The sequence below is a fragment of the Pelodiscus sinensis genome, chromosome 6, assembly GCF_049634645.1.
Source record: "Pelodiscus sinensis isolate JC-2024 chromosome 6, ASM4963464v1, whole genome shotgun sequence".
In the NCBI taxonomy this organism is placed as follows: Eukaryota; Metazoa; Chordata; order Testudines; family Trionychidae; genus Pelodiscus; species Pelodiscus sinensis.
Window position 1 is genome coordinate 91,025,386 of NC_134716.1, and position 14,029 is coordinate 91,039,414.

The window sequence follows — 14,029 nt, forward strand, 5'->3', positions numbered from 1 at the left end:
GCTGACTACACACAAAGATGCCAGAAATGTAAACATGGAGCACAAATAGGTGCTTGTGATTTACATGCTTACAGAACTAACATGACAAAAAGGAAAAACTAAGCACACACAAGCAGGTAAACGTCCTTAAAACTAAGAATAGTCTGAAGCAAGAAAAACCAGTATTTAAAGCCTTCAAAGACAACTCCTTCTCCTTGTCAGAGAAAATATCTTGGGTCTTCATAATTACAGAAAGAGCGGAGTATAAACTCAAATAATCAATTCCTGGTAGAAGAAAATTCAGACCATTTCTTCAATTCTCACATTTAATGGGAGCGCTGCACAAGCTAGGGGCCCATCCACACATATCTCGGGGAATGATCATGACTTAAGTGGGCTTCTGTTAACTTTACAGATGCACCCTAAGACCATGGTTAAGGCAGGGGTATGAAGTTGCAGTTTTTTGTGATCAAATCGAGTAAGACTGAACTGGGAATGAATCTGTGTTCAAATATGAGGATGGCAGAAGCACAGGGTCTCTGCAAAGGGGCTATTTTTCTTCTGTTTATCTTCTGTTTTCTTCTGTGATCATATGGAGGAGTGTTTCTCAACCTTTTTTTTCATAAAGTACCCCCTTTTAAAAAAATAAATAAATATAGAAGACGTCCAGAGCCAAGCGCCCCCAAACTCTCCTGCTCTAACCCAATGCACCCACTCCTCCCCCAGAGCCAGGCATCCCCAGCATCCCTCCCCGCTCTAACCCAATGCCCCTCCCCTCCCCCAGAGTCAGGCACCGGACATATGGTAACGCTACCTTTGAAGTGCCTGCTCCCGACACCTGGCCCTGCCCAGCCTTGCCTCTGCCGGGAGCAAGTAGCTTGCCAGTGGTGGACTCACCGCATTAGGCTGTGCGCTTACACCCTAGCTCAGCGCTCCCCCCCCCCAACGTGGTGCCCGGGGGTAACTGCCCACCCAACTATGCCACTGATGTGGGGGAGCCCTTTAGATCAAAGCGTATTGTGCCACTTCATCGCCTTTTAGCTCCTCTCTGCAGAGCTATGGGGAAGGGGCGATGGGGATGCATTGCACTGAGCTGCTGGAGGGGGTGGGGGTAATGCGTGTCTCCAGGTTCATCTGTTCCCCCCGCTGGAGCACCCCGGGAAGGCTGCCGGAGAGGAAACAAACTAGGAGAGTCGGCCGTGGAAGTGATTTTTTTTCTTCCCTCCCAAACCTGCCCCCCAACTTGGAACTGCCCTGGGTCTCACCGGAGCTGCCGCTGCAGCCACACTTTTCCTGCCAGGTGCTGGGGAGTGTGCACAGAGTGGCTGTTAATGTCAGGGTGTGTGGCTCCAAACGTTCAATTTGACAGGCACGTGCCACCGCCCCCTCCCCGATCCCCTTTGCGGGACAAAATCCCAAACATTTTTTGCCAAATTTCACTTGTGTTGAGGTACCCCCCCAGACTTCTCTTGCGTACCCCTAAGGGATGGCGTACTACCAGTTGAGACACACTGATATAGAGGATCTCACTTGTGGACTGGCAAGCCCTCAAGAGTCCAACATCCTGGGATGGCCTTGCTGGACAGTCTACAGGCCAGTTTTCACAGACAAACAGGAGGATGGGAAGGTAGGAGACCCGCACCCTCCGTCTCCACTGGATTCCATCCCAGGGCTCAAAGAGGATGGCACAAGGAGTGTCTAAGTCCCTTCTTGCTTCCCCTGGGCTATTTCCTATCTCCCCACTTTCTCTTCAGGTTGAGGCATGATTACAGCACTCTGCGCCTCCCTAGCAAAGAGTTCCCAATCATCTTCAACAACTTAAATAGTCAAATGAGTACCTCCCAGTTCACTTCTCAACATCAAGTTATTCTCCCTTCTCAGGAATACCAGAGAGAAAAGGGTCAAGTCCCTGGCTTCCTAGTTGGGTCTTACCTACAAGTCCAGACTTTTCTCCTTCGATCACTCTGTTCTAAGGCTACAAAATGGCTTCCTCCCTCCAGACAGCCTCTCCTTCAATATCTCACCATAGTGGCTTGACTCGTAAAGGAACCCTTTTAAGTAATTTAACAAAACCATTTGGAGTATGCTCTAAACCAGTGTTTCTGAAAGTGCTCCATAAAACCACTTTGAGAAACACATTAACTGGCCGCCAGGGTTTGTTTATTTACTGGTGCCATGGTCACGGAGCCTCGTGGCTCCCATTGGCTCCATTTCGTCCTTTGCAGCCAAGGGGAGCTGCAGGAAGCAGCATGGGTTGAGCCACCACTTCCTGCTGCTCCGCTTTGCTGCAAAGAGTGAAATGGAGCCAAGAGGCTCCGTGGCTATGGGGCCAGTAAATAAACAAACCGGGGCAGCCAGACAATGTGTTTCTAAAGTGATTTCATGGAGCACTTTCAGAAACTCTTCTCTAAAGCTGCGGAGGCAAAAGATCCTTTTGCTTCCTCTCTTACACACCCCACACAAAGGCTAAGTAAGCCCCAGCACAGACCAGAATGGACAGAATCACTGCCATATAGAGACCAACAGTGTGGTCACACTATGGGACAGAACTACCAAGGAGGCCTCTAAGTAACAATACCAGCTGCTCTGCCCTAATTCCATGAGGTAGCACTTGTTGTATGTACGCAAAGCCTGAAACTCACTTTATGCAACTTAATCATTTCCAAAAGCTACTGAATGATGAGTTATCACACAAAAAATTAACAAAAGTTGCATGCTAATATTAAGCTGGGAAAAAAATCAGTCTGGCCAACTGATCAAGTGTTCCCTGTTTAGTGGTATAAATCTATTTGTTTATGCAATCAAGAAGAGCAGGGTTGAAAGAGCAACAAGCTTACACATAGTATACCATTTCAATGTTATCTAAAAGATCACAAAAATCGTACAAAACCTCTTTCATACATCTAGCGCACCCTCTCTTTCACTGCAATGATTAAGAAAAAGGCAAACAGATGATCACCTACAAAGAGGAAGTCTATTTTTAAATGCATCTTCTAACATGAAGAATATAAAATATTAAGAGACTGTGCTGAATTTTAGAAATACACTGAAGATTTACATATACGCAAATTGATCTAGCCACAGTGTCAGGAAAATGAACTAGAAGACCTCTTAAGATCCTTTCCACGGTTTTATTTCTATGTTGTCTAATTTATGTATGAAAACAATCCAGTGATTATATATTTAAGACAGGGCTGTTCATGGGACTATGCTCATCAAATCTAAACTTCCACAAGAGTAAGAGTAATTCTAGATCTAAATTTGGCATATGCAAATATTTGTCTATACTTTTGAATATTTGCTACTGTCAGAATACTAGTACGTGTGTTGGAAAGTATTATTCAGTCATTGCAATCTGAGCAACAATATAAGGAAGGTACTCACCTCATGCAGTAATGACTGTTCTTCGAGGTGTGTGTGCCCATGGGTGCTCCACTGTAGGTAACGGGTCTTCCCCGGAGCCACAGGATTGGAGACTTTTTTATATCTGTTAGCAGTCAGGCAGCGCATGTGCAGCAAGCATCTCGTGCTACTGGCGGTTTGACAGTTGAGCACGGCCTTGACCCCCTTCCCTCAGTTCTTCATCTACCACAGAACAACTGGCCTCCAAGTAGCAGGGAGGAAGGGAGAGTCGTGGAGCACCCACGGGGACACATACCTCAAAGAACAGCCATTACTGCACGAGGTGAATAACTTCCTTTTCTTCCTCGAGTGATGTCCCCCTGGGTGCTCCCCTGTAGGTGACTACAAAGCAGTGCTCACTATGGCTGGTGGAACTCTGAGTCACTGCTTCATAGCGGCAGATAGAACTGCCTTAGTCACTGATGTGTCAACCGCCAGTTAGGGAATGATGACAATGTTTTGAGAACATGTGACCCGATGACCAAGTGGCTGTCTGATAAACGTCTTTGAGAGGCACAACGTTAAGGAATGCCGTGGATACTGCTGTAGCATGGGTGGAGTGTGCTCTTGGTGCTGTCTTTAGCGGTTTGTTACTAAAGGAATGGCACTGGAAGATACAACCCGCTATCAGCTTAGAAATGCGTTATGTGGAAATTGGGTTGCCCCTGGAATACTTTGCAATATAGACAAACAGACGTGGGGACTTACAAAATGTCTGAGTTCCATCGATATAAAATGCCAAAGCCCTTCTGACATTGAGGGTGTGAAGCATGTCGTGTGCAGGCGATGTATGTGGCTTCGGAAAAAACACAGGTAAGACTATGAGTTCATTAATGTGAAAACAGGATGTGGTCTCAAAGTCACTTCATCTTTAGCGAAGACCGTGTATGGTAGGCCCACCATTAGGGCTCTTAACTCACTGACTATCCTTGCAGACACGATTGCCACTAGAAAAAGCACCTTCATTGTGAGGATACTGGGCATGTGACCATGGGTTCAAAGGGGAGGTCTCATAAGGCGCTCCAGAACCAAATTCAGGTCCCATGACGGCATGGGTGTTCTATGAGGTGGGTAGAGGTTCTGGAGGCCTTTAAGGAATCTTTTCGTCACTGGATGTGCAAACTCTGATGACACCTCAATGCGGTCATGAAAGGCAGTAATAGCTGACAAGTGTGCTTTTATGGAAGACATTGATATGGAAGACATATTGTATGGATCGGAGATTTCTCTGGACTCAGTTGTCTCTGACGATACCAGGATAAGAAGCATTTCAATTTGTGCAGGTAAGTTGTTCTGGTTTGCCTCCTGCTGTGAAGGAGGACATTTCTTACTTGCTCCAAGTGGGGGACTTCTGCGCCTCGGAACCAGACAGGAGCCAGGCATAGAGATAAAGGGTATGTGGGTCTGGGTGCAGTAGCTTGCCGGTGTTCTGGAAGAGGAGATCGTGCCACTGAGGGAGCGGATGGGGTGGATCGACGGACATGTACTGTAGGTATGGGAACCAAGTCTGTCTGGACCAGGATGGGGCCACTAGAATGACTTGGGCTGTGTCCGAATGGATCTTGCTCAGGATTCTGGAGATCAGTGGTAATGGCGGGAAGGCATAGTAAATCAGTTCATCCTGTGGGGTCAGGAATGAGTTTCCCCTGGATCCCTTCCCCAGTCCCTCCCAGGAGCAAAAATGAGGGCATTTGGCATTCCTCATGGTTGCAAAAAGGTTTGTTGTTAGATAGATTCCATTTTTTGCAGGTGGGACTAACACCTCTGGGTGGAGTTCCTACTCGTGATCCATGGCAAAGTTGTGGCTCAGAGCATCTGCCATGGTGTTGGCAGCTCCTGGTAATTATGCTGCAGTTAGTGTAACCCCATGTTAAACATACCAGTTCCAAAGGTGGGTTGCCTCCGCACAGAGATTGGGAACATGTTCCTCCCTGTCTGTTTATGTAGAACATGGTAGTTGTGTTATCTATAAGAATATGGACGGTTCTGTTGGTGATGGATGAGGTAAAGTGCCTGCATGCATTCCTGACAGCTCTGAGCTCAAGGAGGTTGATGTAGAGTAGTGCTTCGTGTGGTAACCATTTGCCTTGCATCACGTGATGCTGTAGGGTGCGTGCCCCACCCTACCAATGAGGCATCGGTTGTGATCTGGACTGATGGATCTAGTTGAAAGAAGGAAACTCCCGTGAGTAAATTGCGGGGGGATATCCACCATCTGAAAGATTCCAGGATGTGTCTGGGTATAACAACTGCTTTGTGCAGTGAATGCCTCAATGGAGTATAAACTGATGTCAGCCAGCGCTGCAGGGCTCGGAAACGTAGGCGCACTTATTGGACCACATAGGTGGTAGCCATCATATGGCCCATGAGCTGAAAGTGGGTATGCACCGTCGTAGTGGGGCTGACGAGTAGGATAGTGACTATGTCACGTAGCATATCGAATCTTGGCCATGGCAAATATGCCCTGACTTATGTGGCGTCGAGTCCGCCCCTATGAATTTGAACTGGATTGAGAGTCGATTTCTACTCATTTATTAAGAGACTTAAGCTGTTGAAAAGTTGTTTGGTCTTTAGTATCACATCCTCGGTTTCCATTCTGGAATGGCCCTTTATTAGGCAGTTGTTTAGGTATGGGAAGATGACAACCGCCTGACATCAAATGTAGGCTGTCACTACCGCTAGGACCTTTGAGAAGTCCCATGGTGCTGAGGATAGGACAAAAGGTAGGACTTTGTACTAGAAATGCGCGTTCCCAACTGTGAATCTCAGATAGCGTCTGTGGGCAGAATGTATCACAATGTGAAAATATGCATCTTGTAGGTCGAGGGCTGCGAACCGTCCCCTCTGTCCAGTGCTGGTATGACTGAAGCCAGCGTGACCATCTTGAATCGCTGCTTTCACAGGAACTTATTTAGCTTGTGAAGGTCTCGGATCAGTCTCTAGCCTCCTGTGTGTTTCTGGTTTAGGAAATAAGTCGAATAATGGTTTGGGTACTGCCTCCATAGCCCCTAGATGGAGAAGTCAATCAATTTCTTGCTTGAGGGATATCTTGTGAGAGGGGTCCCTGAAAAGGGACGGAGCATAGGATAGGGTAGGAGGGAGGGAGGTGAACGGAATTGAGTATCCTGTATGACCCACTGGTCGGATGTTATTGAGGCACAGTGGTGAAGGAATGGGCATAATCTGTGGTCGAATAGATGTTTCTGGCTTTGCTGCACTGGATGGTCAGGCAGGTCAGGCAGGCCTTGGACCAATGTTTCAAATTTGCTGCTTAGGGGCCTGGCCACCAGAGGAGCATGGTTGTTTGCAGTTCCTCTGGGTGCGCTGTCTGGAGCGATCATACTCGTATGGTCTATATTGAGTACACTTATAGTATGCGTCTCTGTTTCTATTGTAGGGGGTGTAACGTCTCCACTTTTACGGTGGTGTGTACATTCTTAGGGTACACCACATGGTACACGAATTTTTACTTTTGTGCAGAAGCTCATCAATGTTGGCTGCAAAAAGTTTGTGCTTATCGAAGGGGAGGTTCTCCACCTTAGTTTTGTTAGGTCCTAGAAAAATAGGCCTAGTGCAGTTATGCTAAAGCAAATGTAACAAAGGTTTCTGGGTAGTTCCTGGGCAGAACTGGAGATGGGTTCAAGCAGGGACGCACCCTACACGCTTGCTCAAGTTGCAAAATGAGATAAGCAAGAAGCTGCATTTTTGTACCTGCTGTGATGAGGAACAGTTTGTTTTGAGAACTGATAAGGAGACTCCCTGTTTCTGCTCTTTCCGTTTGTTCCAAACTCCCTGTTTATGTTCTCCTTTGGCCATAACAAACTGTCTCCTTGTTGCCCAGTACCTGTCTTTTGGGCTGATAAGAAATTGCTGATGCATTATGAATTGCTTAAGGCCATGATGTATAGTTGGCTAGGTGTGCATGGGTATTGGAGGTTGTAACTGATAAAGGGGGGGTTGGTTGCTTGGGCAAATAGTCTATGACGCGACGGAACTGTCTATATAAGCCTACCTGTAAATGAAATTGGGGCTGGTTCTCTTTGGAGACGGGCCACTCTATTGTTGTGTGCACTATTCAATAAAGAGCTTGTGATTGGATCTTGCTGGTGTTGCCTGTCTCTTTGCGGTCAGACAACGAACAGAGGCGTCCGGGTTCGAGTCCCCGACAGTTTGAAGTTCCTTTGGTCTTCCTGCAGCCTGCAGCCACGATGTTCTCCTCATAAACATGGCTGTAGCAGTTGTTCTTGCTGCAGTATCAGCAACATCAATTGCAGAGAGCAATGCTGTGCGAGTGATGGTGTGACCCTCACATATGATTGCCCTGTGGATAGGCTTCTTGGTATCTGGCAGATGCTCCATCAGGTCAGCTAATTTGGAGTAGTTGTCATATCTTGATTGGCTGGAAGGGCCGAGTAGTTCGCTATCCTAAGCTGTAGGGTGGCAGAGGAATACACTTTTTTTCCCCAAGATTGGTCCAGTCTCTTGTGTTTTTTGTCCCTGTTATTTGGTTTAAGGTGAGAGACCTTTGCCCGTTGACTTGCCCCATCAATGACCGGCAAGTTGAGCCAGGGGTGAGAGAACAGGAAGTCTAAGTCTTTAGGGGAAACAAAATATTTCCTGTCTGCCTTCTTGAAAATTGTCTGGGCCGATGCCAGCTTTTCCAGATGTCCTCAGACACCTCCACAATCTCCTCGTCTACGGGCAACATGATTCTGCTGTGGATGACAGGCGAATATTCTTTAGGAGATGGTGTTGTTTCTCCTTGACCTCCTGTAATTTTATTTCTTGGGTAGCAGCAACCCTTTTAAAAAGATCCTGAAACTGTTTCAGGTCCGCCACAGTATTGTCAGGGACTATAACCTCCTCAGAAGCAAAAAGAGTTGCCTTGTGGTGACTGCACAAGGCAAGTGTCATCCTGATTGTCAAGAAATTGACTGTCCTCCTCTTCCGAGTCCGGTATGGTCCCCGGGGTATGGGATGGTGAGGCTGGCGGTAGCCTTTTCGGTGAGAGTGGTGGGCCAGCAGAGTGGTACTTAGGCAGTGCCCAGTGCAGCGGTTAATGTGGAGACAGTTAGTACCAGTTTGAATGCTACTGAGGATGGCACAGGCATGCTATATAGCAATGCCCTTGCTGAGATGTGGTGGAAGATGAATGCTGCTAGGAGGATGCACTCTTCTGGTCATGGTTGATCACCCCTATGCACCTGTGCCCATAGTGTGGTGGTGTATGGTGGGTATGGTGCTGGGGACTGCTTCCTTGATGGGAGTGAGGAGGGTTGTCTGTGCTCACACCCATTTTCCCTGAATTCCTTGTTGTTGCCAGCATTTCTTTAGACCCAGTCTGGTCTGTCTGCAAGCTGATATTAGCCTGCACAAGGGGAGGCATAGGAGAAATTGCACTGAGAGGCAGTGCCGAAGATTTCCGGGGCCATTTTGTGGCTGGCTCTGCTCCGTCCGTGGTGCTGCATATGTAGGTATTTGCTTCGGTGCCGGGGCTTGTCTGTGCGCTTTCCCCAGTACGGAGGATGAGCACATAGTTGTGCTGATGCTCAGTGCCGGAGCGGGTGCTTCTGAGGCAGTTGTCAGCACCGCAGAGCTGGAGATGGCTGCCACATCTCCCCTGGTCATTCTGGGGGATGGATTAGGTGGTAGGGATCTGGTAGGTGAGACCCTGGCCCTCTGATGTCTCTGAGGCATCAGGGAGGCTGATCTGCATTTGGGAGGGTCTGCTATTTTATCTAATGAAAGCTCTCCCAATGGCTGTAAAGCCTTCTCCAGAAGGGACATATGGAACCTAAGCTCCCAATCTTTTCTTGCCCTGGCCAACAAGCTTTTACAGTGCTCACATTTTTGTGGGATGTGTGACTCCCCCAGACATTTAATACAGAAGCTATGGCCATCAGAAGCTGGGATGGATTAGTTACAGTTGATGCATTTTTTTAAACCCCTGTGAACCAGGCATATTGGAAGCCATTGGTGCTCGGGGCTGAGGAAGAGTGGCTATTTCAACAGTCAGCAAACTTGTATATGAAGGCTGCCGTTTTATGAGGTTTTGATTACCCCCCACCTTTTTTTTTTTTTTTTTTTTTTAAAGAAGAAGTGTAGCCGGTTGGGGCAGAGAAAAGCCACTGCCACAGAAGCAGCTAGCACTGAGGGAACAGCATGTTCCCCATGTTTTGGGGTTTTTTCCCTTTGAAGTGGGAAGAATATAACAAGACTAGCCAATTAGCCCGTCATAAGACGGGCTTTTCAGGTCTCTCCTCCATGTCTATCTTTTCTCCTGAGCCTCCAGTCTCTCACTCCGTGTCTCTTTCTCTCTATCCCCCTCTCTCTCTCAGTTCTCCTCCGCCTTCTGCCTCCCTCTCCTGCCTCTCACTCTCTCTCCGTTCTCCTCTGTCTCCATCGGGGATGCACGCTCATGCAGGCCCCGTCCCCTGGGCGTGTACATCACCACCCCACCCCCTTTCGCCTCCCGCCATGGTGCTCGGCTGACTTCTGCGCCACTCAGTTGGGCCACTGCGCGGGAGCAAGTAACACAAGCGGCCGTTTGGGCCCCGTGCTGCATGGGAAGCGCGGACCCCAAACGGCTGCCTGCGCTGCTTGCTCCTGCGTGGCAGCCCGGCAGAGCGGCGCAGACATCAGCCGAGCACCACGGCGGGAAGCAACAGCGTCGCCCAGAGGGAACAGCCAGCATTTCAGTGTTACAGAGCCACAGACATTGGGCTACTATATAACAAGATGATCTGTAATTGAATGAGGTCAAAAGGTGGTAAAGAAAGTGAAAATTTTCCTGTGAGGAGAGAAGTGCCCAAAGTGGCAGGAGAGCTCCATCCGTGACTGAGGACTGAAGAAGAGGAACTGAGGGGACGCGCTCAACTATCAAAATGCCAGCAATGCAAGATGCTTGCTGCGCATGTGCGACCCAACTGCTAACTGCTATGAAAAAGTCTCCAATCCTGCATCTCCGCGGAAGACCCATCACCTACAGTGGAGCACTCACGGGGACATTACCCGAAGAAGAACTGAAAGCTGTTGACTTCTTTTATTATAATATTCCACACAAGTTTACTTGGTGCTTTCTTATCTCCTTTGCTCTACTGAACATCTTAGTAGAAAAAACAATGCAATTACTTAAATGATGTTTTTACACTTAGGTAACTGATACAATTTTACACTCATTTTGCCCTTCTGATTCCACTTTTCTGTTCTTCATGCCCCCTTACTGTTTTTTCTCTTAACCTCATGCAATTTGTGCTAATAGGCCAGTGATTCTCAACCTGTTTATCATTATAAGGAGCATGTGTTACATGGGCTGGATGCTGAGAATCACAGCACCCTCTCTTAAATTCCCTACACGCACAGCAGAATCTCGGCCTCCTGCCATCTGGCCCTGCATAGTGGGATCCTGGGCTCCCACTAGCCTCCCCACGCAGATGTGGGTGGCTGACAGCTGGGGCTGAGTGGGCAGCCAGAGTGAATCCGGGACTCCACCACACAGGGGCAGGCAGCAGTCGGGTGGGTAGCCAATGAAACCATGAACCCTGCCACATGGATGGTGGGAGCCTAGGATCTCACAGTGCAGGGTCAGGCAGCAGGAAGCCAAGACACTGCTGCACGGAGCTGTGAAAGCATGTCCAGAGCCCTGCTGTGAGGGCCGGGTAAGTGGCAGAAGCGAGCCCAGGACTCAACTGCATGGGGCCAGGCAGCAAGTGGGCAGACAGCCAACAGAAGCATGGGACTGCACCGTGTGGCTGATAGGAGCTGGGATCCCACCATGTGCAGCTGAGCAGGCTGCTGATGGGAATCAATGACTTGTGCCAAGCTAGGCAGTTGGGAGGTGACCAGCAAGAGCAGGGGAACCTGCCATGTGGGAACAGACAGATGGACCCAAAACCTTGCAGTGTGGGACCAAATGCTGGAGCCTGGGACCACACTGTGTGGGGGCCGGGCAGCAGACATGGACCCCGCCATGTAAAGTCAGGCATCTAGCTCAGACTCCAGAAGCAGAGCCCCACCTAAAACCTGGAGGTGCTACTGCACCCCAGCAAAACCATAGTTCCCTGCATCTCCACCCTCTCACTGCCCCCTCCAAACCCTACCCACAGACCCACTCTCCCACACAAGCCTCTCTGCAGCACTCACCAGCCTCCTGATGGCAAGAGCAGCTCATGCAAGTTGCTGCAAGATGCTGCTGGGCCCCCTCAGCCAGCACTGCCCCCAGCAGAGCAGAATGGCAAATTAGCTGTGTGCTAATTGAGCCACATGCGGGCTACAGGTTGGGAATACTGTAACAGGCTAGCACAGCGATTCCCAACTGCCGGTCTGCGGCGCCTCTGGGGGCCAGCGATGGGGTACACTCCTCCCTCCACAGTAGTTGGGATAGGAGTGTCCTGCTCTGCCCTGCCCCTCAGCCAAGCAGCACTATGCAGCGGTGGGGTCTCTTCCTGGACACAAGAGTGCTTTGTTCTACAGTGGGAGGGCTGTGCGGAGCCTGGCACGGCAGCCTTAGTGGAGTCACGACCCAGGCAGCAGCGCTCAGCTGGGGGCTGGGAGGCAGCTCAGGGCTAAGTGAAGGGGGGCAGGACAGGCTCTGGGAGCAGAGCTAGTGCTGAGAGACTCTGGGAAAGTGAGGGGCTCAAAGAGGCAGGGGGCTGGCACTGGGGGCGAAGCTAATACAGGAGGGCTCTGGGGTCGGGGCTAGTACTAGGGAAAGAGGTAGGGGGCTGACACTGGGAGGCACTGGGACATCCAGGAGAGGAGCTGTCACTGGGAGATTCTGGGGGTGGAGCTAGTAATGGGGGGACTATGAGGGCAGGGTTGGCACTTGAGGGCTCTTAGATGGGGCTAATATTGGGGTTGGCACTGGGGTGGGGCTGGGTGCAGTGGGCTCTTGAAAGAGGAGACTGGCACAGGGGTGGTTGGGGAAGTTCTAAGGGGTGGGAGGCTGGCACTGGGGGGCTCTGGGGGTGGGAGGCTGGCAAAGCAGGTTCAGTCCAGGGGACTCTGGGATCAGTGGCTAGCAATGGGGGGGTATTGAAGGGGAGGGGGCTCTGGAGCTTTTGGCGTACCAGCAACATTTTATTTATATATTCACATATTCATATTTGCATAATAAATATGCAAATATACAGATAATATGTTGCTGGTCCACCAAAAGTTTGTGAATGGGTTTGCCAGTCCCCCGTATAAAAAAAGGTTAGGAAACACTGGGCTAGCACATTGTATTAGTACTATAGGAACAATTCAGACAGATTTTAGAAATGTGCATGCAAAAATGGAGATACAAGTAGTGTAAGCAATCTCTGTACATGAAAAAAAATAATTTCTTATGTAAGGTTTGTTTTATCAACCTCTTCTATTAGTAAAGTCACTTGCAAATGAACATACAATAATTTCAAACAATTATGCAGATTCCTACCTTGAAGGGAAGCCCATAAATTGACTCTCCACCAGACCCAGTACCAGACGGATCTCCCCCTTGCACTATAAAATCAGGCACAACTCTATGAAATATTGTGTTGTCATAATAACCTGCAAAGAAAAAAGAATATTTACTATAGATATTTTTAAACTGATCTAAAAGTGCACTTAATATAAGCAATGTGCCTGCATTCTCCACCAAAAATCTTATACTTACAAGAAACACATGGCATCTATATTAAGGGGGAAAAGGAATATGCTGTGTTTATTGAGAATGCAACATAAAAGGCAGCATATGAATCCATTCACACTATTCCTGCCAATGTTGGCATTGTTATAGTTACCAGTCTGTGGATCAGACCAATCTAATGACAAGTTAGATTGGGTTCAATTGGGGAATCAGGTTTTGTTGGTTGTGATCCAGTGCTTCAAAGCTTTGTAAAGTGGAACCCAAAGACTCATGGCAAGACATCCCATCTTTTATAGTAGTTCCTTCATATACAAATTTATGAGTTTTGCTACATTATGTTATAATCAGTTACTTTGCAACAAATGGTTATCTCAAGATTGTTTTCATTATCATTCCACATCAGCATCTTAATGACTCTGAGTGTTTTCACATTCTGGTTTTAGTTGGATTTTGTTATTTTTTTCCCAGTAGTGTGTATTTTAGCTTCAGGGTCGTCAACCTGCCTCTTGTTAGTTATTAGGTATAATGGGTACAGTTGATAGTCTCCAGCCTCTCCTTTGACAATACTGATGCAGCGATAGCCTTCAGGATTATTTTTTCCCATGCACCCATTCTTCACACAAACAAACAAGTACTACATAGTTATTTTTTTTAAAGACCGAAACAGCACGGAACATTTTAAGAATAAAAAGTAATTGATATGAAGTTTTCCACAATAAAAGGATAATGCAAACATTCTTAAATCTTATACTAAAAATAGTCCTAAAGGCAAAAGGGTGATCATAGTGAATCACAAGCCTCTCTGTTCCTAGTCTGTTCCTGCCTTCACATCAGTAACAGACACAAACAACATGTCTGATGCACTATTACCAACAGCAACTTTCTGCTAGTCAGACATGTTACACTGCATAAATCTTATTATTATATTTTTATACAAGCATTAGACTACTACAATTTAGCTACATGGCTTCATGGTTATTCTAAATTTCCTAACCTGAAGGTTAGTTTATACGAATTAGTGGAGCTAGAAACTGCATA

At 47.9% G+C, this 14,029-nt stretch overlaps 1 protein-coding gene across 2 annotated transcripts in view; it reads right to left on the bottom strand.

Annotated features, from left to right (window-relative positions):
* CWC27 (CWC27 spliceosome associated cyclophilin) overlaps positions 1 to 14,029 on the bottom strand; it is a 226,962-nt gene that overhangs the window by 201,198 nt on the left and 11,735 nt on the right. For both annotated transcript variants that reach the window (XM_075932399.1, XM_075932398.1), the window contains exon 3: positions 12,800 to 12,912. In XM_075932399.1, coding sequence (XP_075788514.1) covers positions 12,800 to 12,912 — 113 coding nt within the window. The remainder of the gene's footprint in view (positions 1 to 12,799; positions 12,913 to 14,029) is intronic.